At 38.2% G+C, this 17799-nt stretch overlaps 1 protein-coding gene across 1 annotated transcript in view; it reads right to left on the bottom strand.

Annotated features, from left to right (window-relative positions):
• Fas1 (fasciclin 1 Fas1 domain-containing) overlaps positions 1–17799 on the bottom strand; it is a 400018-nt gene that overhangs the window by 8002 nt on the left and 374217 nt on the right. The window contains exons 13-14 of the mRNA XM_080276078.1: positions 15754–15801; positions 12083–12103 (exon numbers count right to left, since the gene is read on the bottom strand). Coding sequence (XP_080132204.1) covers positions 12083–12103; positions 15754–15801 — 69 coding nt within the window. The remainder of the gene's footprint in view (positions 1–12082; positions 12104–15753; positions 15802–17799) is intronic.

Raw genomic sequence — 17799 nt, 5'->3', positions numbered from 1 at the left:
TTTTATCTACTCCCACCATGGTCCTGAACACCGCAATCATGTCTCCCCTCTTTCTCCTTTCCTCTAACGAAGGCAAATCCAGTTTTTCCAGCCTCTCTCTGTATGACAGGTCTGTCAGACTGGGGACCATCTTGGTTGCTGTTCTTTGTATTCTCTCAATCTTGTTTATATCTTTCTTTTTGTGTGGGGACCACACTACCGCTGCATATTCTAACCTGGGGCGGATCATGGCCACTATCAATTTTTTCATCATTTCCTCATCCATATAATGAAATGCTACTCTTATGTTAGTCAAGAGCTTATAAGTCTCTCCAACTATCTTGTTAATGTGCTTTTCTGGTGACAAACTATCTTGGACCAGCACTCCCAAATCTTTCTCTTCTCTCCTTTTTGTGATTAATTCATTACCCAAAAAATAATTCAGTGATGGTCTCCTGCTACTTTTACCCATTTCCAATATTTTACATTTCTTTACATTAAATTTCATTTCCCACGTCCGGCTCCAATTGTGTATCCTATCCAAATCCTCCTGCAGTATTTTACAATCCTCCTCAACCTCTATCTTCCTCAAGATCTTTACATCATCAGCAAACAGACTCGCATAACTGTTCACTCCATCTACCATATCATTTACGTAAATCAGGAACATTACTGGCGCCAACACTGAGCCTTGAGGGACTCCACTTGTTACTTCCCTCCATCCAGACATCTTTTCCTTTATTACTGTCCTCATTTGTCTGTCTCTCAAAAAGTCTCTCATCCATTCCAGAAGTTTCCCCTTTAATCCTCCTATATATTCTAGTTTCCACATTAGTCTCTTATGAGGTACCTTGTCAAAGGCCTTCTCTAAGTCTAAGTACACACAATCCACCCAACCATCTCTCTCCTGTACCACATCAATCGCTCTTGAGTAAAAGCTCAACAAGTTTGAAACACATGACCTTCCACTTCTGAATCCAAACTGACATTCAGCCAAAATATTCATCTCTTCCAGATATTTTATCCATCTGTCTTTCAGGATTCTCTCACACAATTTTGCGACCATGCTGGTTAGAGACACTGGTCTATAATTCAGGGGTTCTTCCCTGTTTCCTCCCTTGTAAATTGGTACCACATTTGCCCTCTTCCATTCTTTTGGCACTTTCCCCTCTTCCAGTGAGCATACAATTAAGCTGTGAAATTTTATCCGCCAGTTGTTCTCTGCATTCCTTCAATACCCAATTAGAAATTCCATCAGGTCCTGGGGCTTTCCTTACATCTTGAGTTTCCAGTAATTTATACACTTCCTGCACCTCCACTTTTATATCTTTCATCACCGGAACATTTCTAATCACTCCCTCCCCTTCCACAAGCTCCTTTTCTTTAGTGAAAACTGACTGGAAACGTTTGTTCATTATTTCTGCTTGCATTGCCGCATCCTTAAAGACCTCTCCATCTACTTTCAGCTTGGTGATTCCTTCCTTTTGTTTCAGTTCGCCATTAACAAATCTATAAAACAGTTTGGGTTCATCCTTGCATTTGTCAATTATACCTTTTTCAAAATTCCTTTCTTCTTCCCTACGTATTCTTGTGTATTCGTTTCTTGTCCTTTTATATTCTTCCTTTGTTCTGTCGTTACCTCTCTTTCTCCAATTGTTCCACGCCTTATCTCTCTCTTTTTTGGCTATCATACACCTTCTATTAAACCACTCCTTTTTCCTGTTTTCTTTCCCTCTTACTCTTGGTACAAATTTTTCCACTCCCAAATTATAGAGGTCTAGAAAGATATCCCACTTCCTCTGTATCTCTCTTGTTTCTCTGAATTTTCTCCAATCCGCATTTTCAAAAAAGTTTCTCAATCCTGTAAAATTTGCTTTGCCAAAGTTGTATCTTCCCTGTCTATGAAGCTCGTCTCTTGGCTCGACGTTTCCTATTAACATCTGGAACTCAATGACCACGTGATCACTTTTTCCCAAAGGACAGAGATATTCCAATGATTCTATTACATCGGGTTCTTTGGTGAACAGTAAATCTAACCTTGCTGGTGTGTCCTCACCTCGAAACCGTGTCTCTTCTTTGACCCACTGCGTCATCACATTATTCATTATTATATTTAATAACATAGTACCCCACGAATCCTCGCCGCCTCCCGAGTACCATTCCTCCCAGTTCACCTCTTTACAATTAAAGTCACCCACCAAAATTATATTATTGCTTTTCTCAATTATTTTTTGCAAGTAGATAGCCATATCTGACAACATCTCATGGTATTCGTCATCCTTCCATGCTCTCGTCTTTGGGGGAACATACACTACCGCCATATCTCTCTTAACATTCTCTCCAGTTTCTAATTTATGTCTTAACATTCTCTCCAGTTTCTAATTTCATATATATCACTTCAGCCCTGCCTTCTCCCATTTCCACAGTATCTACATTTATGTTGTTCTTCACTGCTATCATCACTCCTCCTCCTCCCTTTTTTTCTTTTCTGTCTTTTCTCCACAGTTTGTATTTACCATCTCCCAAATGAACATCAATATCTTCTCTTAATTTGGTCTCTACAAAGCACATGACATCAGGTTCATGTTCTCTCAAGAAATCATTAATTTCAATCCTTGTCGATATGAAACCATCAACATTAGTATATATCACCTTCAAATTATTTTTGACATTATTAATACCCTCTTCTCTCCTACTCTCTGTCCGTACCACTTCCTCAACTTCTGATCTTTCACAACCATCCCCCCTAGTTTCCTTCACTTCTATTTCCTTAAATACCATTTCCTTACTTTCATATCCAATACTCTCCAAAAAAAAGTATTACGTTCTTCCTCTGTCCTCTTATCATTTTTTTCCTTTACTTCTTCCTTTAATGATTTTAAAACTTCTCTTTCTTCTTCATTCAGATCTTTTCTTATTATAATATTTTCCATCCCCGCCTCTTTGCTTAATTTCCAGGTCACTTTAAGTATCTCATTTATTACACTTTCTGATGTAAACTTGACTCTCATTGGTCTTGTTTCCCCTTTCTTATAAGGCCCTATCCTCCTTACTTCCTCAATTTCTTTTACCCACTTGTCTCCTTCGGGGTCAATCTTGCCTAATATTCCTCTCACCATGTTCGTGTCTCTCTCGAGTCTTGCGAACCTAACCTATTCTTCCTCTTCCCTGTTTCCAAATACTACCACACATCTGTTCCTTTCTACAGTTTCTCTCACTATTTTCTCTTTTTTCTTCAGTATTTTCACTACATTTTCTTCCATTTCTTTCTTGTTCATTTCCCTTTCTTCCTGGATGATCTCTCTTAAGCTGACCACTTCTTTCTGTTCTTCTTCTACGTGTGCCCACTTTGCCTTGTGTTCTTCTAGTACATTACTCACCTTCTCCGTTTTATTAGTACTCTCTTCAAGTTTCCTCCTCAGTTCAACATTTTCCCTCTTCAAATTCTTAATCTCTTCATTGGCTGTTTCGTTGGACTGGATTAGACTCTGTATGGTGGTTTCCGTATTTCCTGACACATCCTTTATCACTAGATTCTCTACTTTTTTTTCGAGTTCACTAATCCTCATAATTAATGTTTTCACCAGGTCCATGACATTAGTATTAGCATCAAATCCTTGAAATTCCATTCCCTCATTGTTTACATTTTCGGCCATCTTTAACGTACCGGTAAAGTACCTAAACAGCTGTTACCGAATAAGCCACAAACATTCATGTATACTATTGCCAACAAATCTTTATATTTTTGGTAGTCTACCAACTTTCATTATTTTAAATTTAAAGAAAGACCCTAGGAGACAGGACAGACAAAATTCCTGAAACTACTCAAGGTTAGGAGCGATGCCTGGGATGACCTCTCTCTCCGTCTCTCTCTCTCTCTCTCTCTCTCTCTCTCTCTCTCTCTCTCTCTCTGTGTGTGTGTGTGTGTGTGTGTGTGTGTGTGTGTGTGTGTGTGTGTGTGTGTGTGTGTGTGTGTGTGTGTGTGTGTGTGTGTGTGTGTGTGTGTGTGTGTGTGTGTAAAATAAGACAACCAAGTCACATGGTTGCCGAGATACATCATCCGCAAGTTGTGATACATGGCAGAGTGAAGTGGGAACCTGGATCCTTGAAAATTAAGAGCTCACTTTCAACAGAGGCTTAGTGAGTGTGGAAATGTGTGCCCAAAGGAGGTCCAGTAACTGGGCTATGGTGTTCACCAATAGTGACATGCCACAGGGATGATGCTCCTGAGAATGGCCCCATAAGGAACAAGGCTTTGGTACAGAATGTGAGTTATTGAAAAATGAGGAGGGAAATGTGGACTGCAACATGTTTAGGACCACCTCTAGGAGCCAATGAGAGGCTGGACTGAGAAATGAAAGATGTAAGCTGAAGAAGCCTCTCCTTATGAATGATACTGTCTGTTCAGGTGTAAAAGCTTTGAACCCTAGCACCACTGGGTCATTTAAGCCAGAGTAATAAGTAAAGATGGCCCTTGGACAGAGTATGAGTATTTACAAGAAATAACTCCATAAGGTAATCCAGTAATAGGTGAAATGGAAAATTTGAACTTAGTAGAACTTCCCCCATAACTCATACTTGACAGCATATCACACTGGACCTTGAAAATTTAATAGACTGGTCCCTCACTATAAGCCCATCATGTGTATACAGTTCCATAACCAAAGATACATTCTACATACCTGTACTGATTACTGAACAAAAGGTATACATACTTTGTGGACACTGTTTGTCACTCTTGAGGGATTCTGAGCTTATATTAGGTAGACTCTGGGCACAAAGGGTCAACATGGTTTCTAGAGTGCCTATAATTGGGGTGTCAAAGTGCAGCCAGAAGGAAGTGGGATGGAAGCACCAAACTTGCAGGTTTATGCACCACAGCTGAGAGGGCCACAGAGGTGCTAAAGGCATCATGCGACCTTGGGACTTCCACAAATGAATAAACACTCATTGCAGTGTCTTGTTGTTGGAAGGAGAGAACAAGTAGGTAGGGGTCCAGGTTTTCCAATACATGTACACTAGGAAGGTATCAGGTCCTCACTCACTGCGCTTGGCAAAGGACCTTGAAGCAAAAAAGTCTGTTTGTTGAGAAGAAGTATATGCAAGGCATCTGAGTTATTACATTTGAACTGGACATTTCCCTAATGGTTTATCCTTGAGTTTCTGGAATTTTTTTTAATTCTGTATACTGGCTGCATCATGGGACAAAGCAGGTTTAATCTAAAAATATAAGTAAAAACAAAAAAGAACTTTAAGTCTAGGAATCAGTGGTTTGCTACATAGTTCACCATTGCAACTTGTGCCAGGATATGGAGTGTTAAAGAACACATGGTAAGAATGAGGTGTCTACGATGTGCTCTAGAAGACATCATCTTCAAAATGGAAACAGAGTCCCTTCAGGAGTCAAGAAACTGAAAACCTCTCTCAGGAATTATATGACTCACCTCTCGGCAACTCATCACATGTGACTACACAGTGATTCAAGGTCAGAGTGTGATGTCCTATGAGCTGAAAGTGATGAGTTGCCAGACCCACCAAAAGTTATCATCCTTTAAGTGATATCTTGCAAGGGAGGAGAGTGGAAGGTGGACATGAGGGCTACAGCAAACTAGTAGGCAATAACAACCTCTGGATATTGCTGATAAAGGGGAACAGATACTATAAAGGAATGCATCCTGCTACCTGCATCCATGAAGCAAGAGGCAGCAAGCCTGAGAGGCGGTAATGTAAGTGGTTGTGTGTCGTGACCCACAAGATGGGAGGGGCAACTTGTTCAGAGCCTAGGAATGCACCATGAAGTAACAATGACTTGGAACTGGCATGATGCTGTAAAAGAAGGGATAGGAGACTGGAAGGATGCCTCCACCCTACACAACTGCCTCACATGAGGTACTGTCAAAACAAGGGACAATGAGCAAGATTTAAAGTCAGAAGAGGTTTTGTCTGCAAGGGGTTCTACAACCAGTCTGCTGCATCTTGCATCAATGAAAGACAATGTTCCCAAGACTGAGAGTCAATACAAAAGGGAAGCAAATGCCCTAGCTTCCATGACTGACATGGGGATGCAACAGAGACAGACCAAGGGAAAGAAAACACTATAACCCAGCAAGGCAATGTTTGGAAAAAAAAAACATGTAGAGAGGAAACAGGAACACAAAGGTAAGATTGGAGAAGACATGTAGTGAGAGAAAAAAACAGAGAAAAGAAAGTGACTCATGCATGCCACAAGAAGAGATTATGGGCAAGTGAACTGAGAAGAACAGAAAAACAGGACAGGAAAGAAACTCACTTGGCAAGGAGGAGGAGAAAACGGGAAAACGGAGGTTTGGGCAGGTGGAGCCATAAAGAGGAGAGGGAAACATACTGAGTAAACTCGCTTAGGTGAAATAAACAGAAGGAAACAAAAATACTGGTGGTCTATGCCATACGTGGAAAAAGCTGGCCTGGTAAACTAACAAATGAACAACACAAAGTGCTGATGGCATGTGGCTACATCATATCCTCATACAATTTCCTGGACCAGTTCCATGCCTTCTTAAGTGCTTCACCAAAGTGACCTTCAGCAACAATTTTTCTCTGTAGAGTGACCTATGGTACTATGAGCCTCTCCTAGGTCTGGCAGGAAATGAGTAATTCTGGGGCACTATATCCAAAACTGCCATTAAATTTAGTACAGTATAGTCACTGTATCTTACACCATCTTTCTGAATATGCCGGCTTTATCATACTGGCAGTAAAGAATTAAGCTGGTTCCCTAGTTCAAATAAATACTAGACACTATTTAATTATAAAAGGTAAATTTTGAAAACATCCAAACAAAATGGGTCACCATAGGCAAGAATGCTCACCGTAACTACATGTTATTTTCTCTAACTTATGTACTGTATCATATAAAAACACATTTTCTGTTGTCTATACATTTAAAACATATTATGTCCAGCTTTTTTTTTTTTTTTTTTTCCAAACTGCAATCAGACCACAGACCACAAACTGTGCATAATGCTTGATGTTTTTAAAAATATTTGCTGTTACTTCTGGCTGCCCACAGCATTCCAACTGCAACAGCTGAACATCAGCTGTAAAATCACTCGACATGAAGGTACAAGTTAGAAAACGATCAAAAAATACTAAATCCACAATGCCTGGCAGGATACATCATTCATTAAAATTTAAAAAAACATGCCATGCAGTCAAAAACATTCAATAACTATTCTATTGAGGGGAAAAAAAAATTACATCAATGCATACTCAAAAAAATTACATCAATGCATACTCTCTTATGCTGAATTAATATGAAAAAGGAGATCTGCTGGCTTACCCTTATTTTCATTTCCACCTGTAATTTGAAACAAATAATTGGTGAGTCATGGATAACCTTATTAAAACAAATATGTCATTACATTTAGAATCTATAGAAGACACATTAAGGTACTACTGTAATGAATGATCAGTTATAACTATTTGCTCATATGAAATTCACATACATTGTGCTTAAAAAATAAAACATATCTTCCAGGACTTCCATACTGCCTTCGATAAAAACACACACACAAAAACAGCAAATCACCAAGATCATAGGGAAGAAGCAACATCTTTCAGACAAACACAGTAAACACTATAGTATATTCTTTGATTCCTTGAAAAGCTGGAGTAAGCAAAAATCAAATCAGGGGGATGTTCAGACTGACCCTTCCATATATGCTAACATTCAGTGGTGTCGTGTAGGATGAGTAACAGTGGGCATGAATGGACACATCAGCACAATGGCTCATTAGTTTGACTTATGACCACTTGTTTAGATAATGCATAACTCACCAGCAGGTCTGGCTTACTCAGTTGCCACAGAAATCTGCCCCAGCAATGACAGGCACTGATTAACCCCTGTGACCACCAGCATATTGTAATTTCTTTCTACTTTCACATGATTAACTGAAAATTTGGTGGACCTTTTTTTACTGAAAGGGTATACAAAAGCTACATCTGACCCCCATGGGGGGGGGGGGATCCTGAGCTGAATATATAATTTTACTTCTCTAGAGTTAGCAAGAATAAAATAAAAATACACATCGTGGAACTGAAAGTGTTAAGTTGACAATCAGTGATCATCATATGCCAACCATGGCAATGGGCATAATTTCTCCCACTCATCACCTACAGTATGTCCACGGGTGGGATCCTCAAACACAGTTTCAACTAATTCCATGATGTAGACCAAATTTTTTTTGTTTTGTTTTTTCACAAGAACAACTGGACACACAGAAAATTTTGCACTCTTCATTTCTTGCCTTTCGTATTAAGACAAATGTGTAAACTACGACATCGTCCACCTCGCAACCAAGGTTTGTTTTCGTATAAGGAACAAGAGACATGGTAAGACATCTGCACTTTCCCTTTCCTTGTCCTTCCTAGGTAAACATATCCCGGTAACAACAGAGAATTGACTAAGTGTGTCTGTGAATCTGACCCTGGTACTGTAATCTCATAATTCTATGGATAATGAAGAGTTAAACTGACTTGTACAAACCTTGGTTAATATGAATGGGTCAGAACGAATCCCCATTAACCCTTTCAGACAGAACTTTTTTTTTTTTAAATTCAAGTTACAGCCAAAGAGTTCTATTCACCTCAGGAGGTGTTGTCAGACAAGGAGTTATCTGAGCTGGGTTTAAGCTACAATATATACAGTACAGTACAATACAGTACATACAGTTATTACACTTCATAATAATCTCCCTGAAATATAAGAAATTAACAAATTAAGGGGGTAAATGTTAATCATGTGTATTTATTATATTGTTAACAAAAACAGGCAGCATAGAAGAAGTACTGCATACTGTAGCCAGAAATAATACTAAAGACTGTGAAGCTGTTAATTTAAAAATCAGTAAAGCTTTTGTTAGTAAAGTTATAAAAAAGCAAAATGTTACTGATAGTCACCATCAGACAAGCATTTAAAATTTATATACAGGTACATTATATATTATAAAGAACTCATTTGAAAAGCTATACCAAGAGATGACCATCACCGTAAGCTCTGTCAAAAATAATATTAAAAGGAATTAAATGTCATGCAATAAGCCTATCATATAATAAATGTTTAATTAGAAAAATAATCCCTTTCACTGTACATGCAAACTCTTTTCAATTTACCACTGTCCTAATGGCAAGTAATAAGTATAATGGCTTATATTTCTGTAAGTCTGCAACAACAAAAAACTGCATGATCAATTTGCCACAAAGAAATCAATCTGACGCACATACAGGTGACTGGCACTCTGGCTAGGCAAAGAAAATGGAAAGAAATACCCAAACGACAAAGCAACTCGAAATAAGACAGAAGAAAATTCACTTTGAATGTAAGAGTGCAGCAATCATTAGGTTCAATAAATCCCACTGCAACAAACAGTGCTTCACTCATCCAAGTAACACACACAAAGAAATGATACCAACTGATGAGGCTGTTATCAGAACTACAGGTAACAGCCATAAACTGTCCTGCAGAATACCTGAAGACCTCTTAATCAAATTTACACAAAGTACGGTTATTAAACTCTTCAACGCCCCTTACCACCACATCGGGAAGTGAATCCCTTGATGACTGAGATACATTCTAATACAGTGTTTCTAATCACTCACTCTCTGCTCCCAATGGCTGGTGAAATGATTAATGATGTGGTAAGTGACATGAGTCAAAATGAAATGTTATAATATGTGAAAGGGGAAGGCATATGGAAACTCTTCAATTTTATGATCTACACAGGCACTGGGTCATGAGGAACTCTAGAAAAACTATTAAGTTGCCCTGGTTTCATTCCTGTGTAAGTGTATGTCAAAAACAATGCATTTTCACACAGTCCTTTCCATAATCCTGCAACTACCCATCCTAGTACTGAATATATCATACAGTTCACCGATTACTCTTTTCCATCACACTCAATACTGTCATGGTTAAATAAGCACAGCTCCTAAATATAAAAATGAATCCTGTCCAGTAATCCCCCTCTGATCCATATTCTGCAGTTCATCCTACATTTTTTCTCTCTTTATCCTACACTGCAAATTAAAATCTAAATTACAGTATCATAATTTTCTCTCCTTCCAAACACCATTAATTTAAACGGTCAGTACTTAAAATGATTCAAAGAGCCATCTCCTTGGCCTTCCATAATGCCTCCTACCTTCAGACTCACATATACCCTTCTGGCCAGGCTGTTCACATCCATTCTCTCAGTCTAACTACGGCGTCTACGCACACACTCTTCCACCCTTTAATCAATACACTTCCTTACTCCAAACCTTTCAGGGATCCCAATATATCTCATCTACACTAGACATACCACATTCATTCCTAACCAGCCTTATTTCCACTGCTTTCATTCCAGATTTTTAATACCCAATCACTGTATGGTAACTGCTACTTTATAAAGACATCAACATTCATTAAGTTATGGGATCAGATATACAGTATAAAAAAGTATCTTCATGATCACAAGGGATCCACCTGGTTTCCAATGTTAAGAATTAAAAAATAATATTAAATGCAGATCACTGCATCATACACTGCAAAATATTAAATGCAGATCACTGCATCATACACAGCAAAATAATTCTACACATTTGGAGTCCTGATTTCACAGAGTTGTAAAGTGTTCAAATGGAAGAAACTACACCCACTTACTGAATTGTATTTGTTGCGAAGATACAACAGTTTTGGCTCTGAAGTGGTCCTACGTTAGGCCAAAACTACTGTAATATCACATGCAACACATTATCAATATGTGGGTATATGTCTTCCAAGTTACTGTTGTCTCCTAGGGAGGGCCAGCCAAAAGAAGCAAGTTGGATTCACCCAGTTTTCAATGCCATTAGAAGACAGTAATACATGTTCCATACTGTAATTCTAAATGATGAATACTGCACCATACACAGTGCTATATTATTATACCAATCACCGCTAGACCACTATACAGCACTGCTCTATGATAAGCATTTCTATAAAGTCTTAATGACATTTTACGGCTTGTACAATACAGTACAGTACTGTCCTGATAAATACAAAGGATGGGCTTTTGATGTTTCCTGCTACGGTATTTTCAGGTCTGTACTACAGCTGTGCTACAATATATCTTTAACAATATGCTATCTGCCCACTGGAAGCACTACTTAATACAGCAATAAAATTATAATGAAACAATGGTGTTTTCTTTTCTTACTTGGTTTTATATACCTGAACATTCAAGTAAATATACTCCCTGCACTACTAGAGTCTTAGGTGGTGTTAGGTACAACAGGCACTGTATCAGATCCACCCTGGTTCACAGACCATCAATATATCATAAGCTTAAGTACCCATACAGGATTAATAAACAGGTTTAAACTTCCTGTACTGGTTAGGTGCCTGCTGGAAAATGTTTGGTCCACAGTCTTCATGAACTTGAACCTCCCTGATGCCTCTCTCCATTGCACACTAAGCACCAGTTTGGTGTTTTAGTGTACTGCACTGCACTGGAGTCCCGCAAAGGGAGTGCTGTGGGGTGGAGTGGGTGGTAATCACCTCACATGGTACACCTTGTTAGGTACCTTTACTGCTTCCTACTGGAGGAAAACTGTTTCTGATCTTTTTATTTTATTTATCCTTTTTGTCTTCTTTTCAAACCATTTCAGCACCTTAGGTATGAAGGGCCTGCCCTTCACTCGCTTACATTACAAACAACAGGAGTGAGAGTAAGTATATCACTGAATCACTTTCAAAGAGGCATTTTAACTCCACTATGCTTGTAATAATATTTTTATAACCATTTCCTATAGTTTTATATGGCGGCAGCAAAATTAATGGCATGGGAACACCAAAATTTTCTGTAGTTTGAACAATTGTTGTTTCCTTTCTTTTTGCGGATACACCATTTCTTTTAATAGCACATACTGTAGTGCATTCATTACTTAAGCCTGTTTTTGTTGTCCTACATACTGTACATTCATTACTTAAGCCTGTTTCTGTTGTCCTACATACTGTACATTCATTACTTAAGCCAGTTTTTGTTGTCCTACATACTTTACTACACCCAACCTACAACTGCAAATACAATTAAGTAAAATTACTCACCCTCATCATTTTCAGCTGTGTCTGAGTTAATAGCAATAAAGAGTATGTAAACAATCATTATCTTTACTTTTGTTTCATTATTAAGTTGCATTAAGATCACTAAAATTCATTTTAGTGAAACAAACTGAGATTGGTTTTCTCCATAAAGACATTTAATGTGTGAATACAAAATTTAACAATTATAAATAATGCATCGAAAATCCCCTATGATCAAAAAATGATGCTGAATTATCAACAGCTTTGTCAAGAAAAAAATTTCTCCCACTTCTTGCACAAAAACTTTATGTTCTGTATGTTGGGGGGGGGAAAGAAAAAAAAAAAAAAAAAAGGCAAATCTTATGATAACAGATGATGATAATGAATATGATGACAATTTACACCTGTACTAGTCTCCCAAAACCAAATTCCTACAGAGCAACATTACCACACTAATTAATACACATACAAAAGCTACTATACAATGGTAGTACAAACACACACAACCTATTCTGAACACCAATATACAATAAGTGAATCAATATTTCTACCCTCACTGTATTACCTACAAAAAATTATCAGACTCTATGAACACATACACACAACTTACAAAATATCTACAGGCTTATTACTTGGCCACCAGCAAAGGATATCTAGCGGGTTTTGTTCCATGTCACGTACAGTAAAATAAATATCTTCCCAGTTCCATCTCATGAAAATTTGCAACTGGTGAAATACAACGAAAAACCCTATCTCTACCAGTGCATGTTTTTTTCCGTCATCTATTCGTCAAACTTTGGGAAGATACTTGCTTCTCTCTCTGTACAGCTGTGAGTGACACAAGTTATTCTCTCATGTATTCCCCTTCCTATGGCTGGAAAAAGGTTAGGCTGGTTCATCACAGTACAAAGTGTAGTGAAATCATCTTACACAGTCTTTCAGTGACATGCTACTGCATTGTACAGTACGCTGTGCTAAAGGGTGAAATGCAGAGTTAAAGCGAGAATGAAAAGCATTTTTCCTTTTTGTCAGTGTTAGCAAGTGCATTGTTTAGTTTACAACGAACCCTCCATTTCTTGACTGAGTTAGTGGTTGCGTTACTCAAAGCTATGAACCCTTGTATGAATGGATATTTAATGAGTTAATAATATGTAACATGCGTTATTACTTAAATACTGTATAGCTAGTAATATACAACTTACGATTCCCAATATAGCACAGAGACAAATAATACCCCATTACTGCTTTAACTAAAAATATAATTACTGCTTTAACTAAAAATATAATATTATGATTCACAGCCATTACCATATAACATTAATTTACTGTATATTAAATTCTGATCATAATGTACACTATTACATTAAATTATTGATACAGTACTCACAATGCATCCAAAGGTTAAAAGTTGGCAACATTTACTCATTTAGGTTTTTTTCAATGTACTGTAGTAGGAAATCAACACCCATGTTCTACGTATCACGATTCATGAATTTTATTCTTCTCCTTCTTCAATGTCCTGCAAGTCATAAACTATATCATCATACACTATTACACAAATGCTGATCTTGAACTGATGATATTTCGCATGAGGAATGCTTATTTCTCAAAATACAGAAACTTCCGGAATACAGTACATCATTCCAGACATGTGTTACACCTCTCAGTATCACCTTCCCACTGTAACTTCATCACCACAGAAGTAAAAGACAGTTACCTGAAAGTTATCAGTTTCCAAGCATTAAGTGTGCATTTTAAACTGTCATAGCTGTATCACATCACTATTATTCAACACAGCTGCCTACAGCTCTACATTTAATAAAAACAAATTCCCCACATTTCCACCATTTACCATGACTGTAATCCTTGTGGATGTGCTGAGAATGATGTACATGAAAATATGGTTAATCCCATTCTAATGTGCAAATAATTTAAATATATTACAGTAGATTCAGAAATCTGGCACAAGGTTCATTTTATTATACCCCAGGATGAGGGGAAAATCCCCTACCAACATGAGATACTTGTCAGCTGGATTGTGAAAGACATCAAAACGAAGTGCTCTCACACGATGTTGATCCCTTTCAGTGTCTCATTTACCCTGCTGTAAAGCGTTTTCTCTGAATCCCTGTGGTTGAGGCCCATGAAAATCTATGGATTTACATGGCCTGATTTCACTATGAATTTAGTTATACCTGTTCTGTATGTGAGGTCTGCATCATGGTGGCTCTTCCTGTACTTAAAAGCGTAGAATACTGCCGCTCTTCCTAAATACTGTACAGTACACTATCACACCATTCCAGTTTTCTTGGTGCAATACTAAACAGGCACATATCATGTGGCTCAAATAAACTGCTGATCCTTGATACATACTGTATATGGATGAACTTTTTTTTTTCTTTTTTTTTTAATCTGATGGAATTGGGCCACTCTCACAACTTGAATACTAAGTTATAAAACATAAAATTTGATGAGCCTCAAATATAAGGCACAAATGAGTTTCCTTCAAACCTTGTCAAATTAATACAGGTACTCTAATCTGACTACACTTGGCCATCAAGTGGGTGTGAGGAGTAAGGGCTCTTTGTTAGGCTGAAACAAATACACTACAGTATTCTCACATGGAAAAAAAAAAATACAATGCAACCATTCCAATAACACTAGAAACACAGCCACGGTTCCAGAATGGCACCTGGACTTGGTCATCCAACATAAAGCTTTACCATTACAAAATATCACCACGACAGGAGGGTTCGTTATGAAGTTCAAAAAGCAGCACTCATTCACAGGACAGAGGAAATATTTTCCTGTGAAGAGTTTGCGGGTGTAAATGGCTAACGTGTGAATGGAGTGCATAAAGATGGTAAACTAACGGCCACTTTTAAGAGAGTATCACACAGGCATCATTTCATCTATCACAGCAGAAAAATGAATGGTGCTAAACACCATGTGTGGTAATGAGACAAACTTGAGGTACAGTGTGCTAGACAGCCATCAGTCCAGTCAGAACAAATGCGTTTCATGGTTCTGTCAAACAAATTTACTTTATGTCAATATACACAAACGGAAGCTAAACTGATCTATGCTAGACACCCAAGGAAATAATGTACTTTACTTTTGGGAAACAAAAAAGAGTACAGTATGATCTTCAGTACTGATACTTGAGTTACTTGTTAATCCTTTCACCTGTAACAACTGTCCTTCATCCTCAATTCTACCTTTTATGTAAGTCGATGTGATCCATAACTTCTGTGTTATTATCCTCCAAGACATGTGTCGAGTTATGAAGTAGCTGTTGTAATAAAACCATGTAATACAAACTTACACCATACTGTATCTCAAATACTGTATTATCATATCTGTTTTAATGAAGTAATCTATTACTTTAATGGAAAGTTTGAGAATGAACAATCTTTATTTTTACACGAAACCACCATGACAGGAAACAAGGAAGACCATGAAGACCAGTGCTATTCCCATATGACGTGAAGTGTCCATTAGACTGTTTATACCATGGCTGTCACCTGCAAACTACCTGCCTGTGTTTTTAATACAGAACTCTCCCATTACCTTTCCCTCTGGTAAATTTATCAAACCTTCACCAATAAGTCCGAGGAAACAACTGATGAAGCAAAGCCTGTGTGATACGCACTTTAATCAATGAGCAAGATGCAACGAGTGGAATTAGCACACACCTGTGGGATCCATATTCTCAATACTCGTACCATTTGCATCAGTCGAGTCTGTTGAGGAGCTTATTTTAATTTCTGGTACAGGAGATAAATGGACTGGCCTATATCAATCAGACTCAATATCATTATCTATGCAACTCTAATCATGGCCCTTGTATCATTCATATTTCCTGTCATCAAGTTATCAAAGTGTATTTCCAGCTTCTAGAAATTTGAGAGCAAGAAGCACATAAAGTGACTAGTGAAGAAGAAAAAAGAAGGTAAATGATGACCTAGGATGAAATATGAATGCAAATTACTCTGAAAATAGGAAGTTATTCTGGAAAGAGGTGCGGAAATCTATAAGAGACAACGGAAAGAAATGTGATTGTGTGAAGGATGTAAGTGGTAGATTATTAACCCATGGGGATGAAGTAAGGACAAGAGTGAGAAAATATTTTGAAAGTCTGATGAATGGGAATGGAGAGAGCAGAGAGATTATAAGCATGACTGGTTTTGGGGTGTGCAGAGAAGGAATGCAGTGCCAGGAAACATGACACTTGCACAGGTGAAGAAAGCTGTGAAGCAGCTGAAAAATGAGAATGTAGCTGGAGTTGATGAGGTGTATGCAGAGGTGATTAAGTGTAGTGGAGAGAACAGAATGAAGTGTTTGTTGGAGATACGTAAGATGGCATGGATGAGTGAAACTGTGCCAGCAGAGTGGAAAATGGTTGTGATTGTACCCCTGTACAAAAATAAAAGTGAGCGAAGTGAGTGCAAGAATTATCTTGGGTTAAGTTTACTGAGTGTTGTAGGGAAGGTATTTGGAAGAATTATTACAGGGAAAGTAAGAGAGATATCAGAAGTCCTAGTACGTGATGAACAGGGTGGCTTTAGGAGTGACAGAGGATGTGTAGATCAAATATTTGCAGTGAGACAGACAGTGGAGAAGGCTTGTGAGAAGGACTATGAGGTGTTTACGGCATTTTTGGATCTGGAAAAAGCATACAAAGTAGACAGAGAAGGACTGTGGAAGGTTTTGACGATGTACGGTGTAGATGGTAAGCTGAAAGGTGCCATCAAGGGTTTTTATGATGGTTATGAGGAACGTGTATGGATAAATGGGCATCTATGTGAATGATTCATGATCAATGTGGGTGTGCAACAAGGTTGTGTGATGTCCCCATGGTTGTTCAATATATATATGCAAGGGGTGATGAGAGAAGTAAAAACACGAGTAATGGAGAGAGGGATGACATTGGTAATGAATGGTGATGGATGGAATATCTCAGATTTGTTGTATGCTGATGATGCAGTACTACTTGCAAATTCCAGACAAGGGCTTGGTAGACTAGTGCAGAGTTTTGCTGATGTCTGTGACTGTCAAGCCTTAAGTGTAAATGTAGGAATGAATAAAGTGATGATAATCATGAGAGAATGTGGCTCCCAGTGTGATGTTACAGAGAATGGAGAGAGACTGGAATTAGTGAGAGTTCAAATACCTGGGTACAGTGATAAAAAAGAGAGGAAAATGTGCAAAAGAAGTCAAAAGTAGAGTGACATATGGAAGGAAAGTAGAGTGACATATGGAAGGAAAGTAGCTGCTGCTATGAAGGCCTTGATAAGAAACAGAGGCTTGAGTGCTGCAGCTGCATAAGGCTTACATGGTGTGTTAGTGCCAACTTTAACATATGGGTGTGAGACTATGGTGTGGCATGAAAATGAAAAGTCAAAAGTGAAAGCAGTGGAGATAGGGCTACTGAGGAATGTATGTGGAGTACTGACAGCGGATACGATATGAAATAATGTGATTCATGAAAGATGCAGGGTGAGAAGTCTGTGGACACCATAATCAAAGAGAGTGTACTAAGATGGTATGGTCATGTGGAAATCATGATTAAAAATACAGTGGTGAAAAAGGTTTATCTAAATGCATTTGAAGGAGGGAGGAGGTGAGGTAGGCCAAGAAAAAGGTGGAGGGATATGGTGGATGAGTGTGTGGGGAAGAGAGGTATGGAAGCCGATGCGGCTAGGGAACTGACAGAGATCGAGCTGGCTGGATGAATGCTG

This window comes from Coenobita brevimanus, chromosome 7, assembly GCF_032717465.1.
Source record: "Coenobita brevimanus isolate Jiangsu-jjx chromosome 7, ASM3271746v2, whole genome shotgun sequence".
NCBI classification, from domain to species: Eukaryota; Metazoa; Arthropoda; class Malacostraca; order Decapoda; family Coenobitidae; genus Coenobita; species Coenobita brevimanus.
This window is presented reverse-complemented; position numbering and strand designations above follow the sequence as displayed.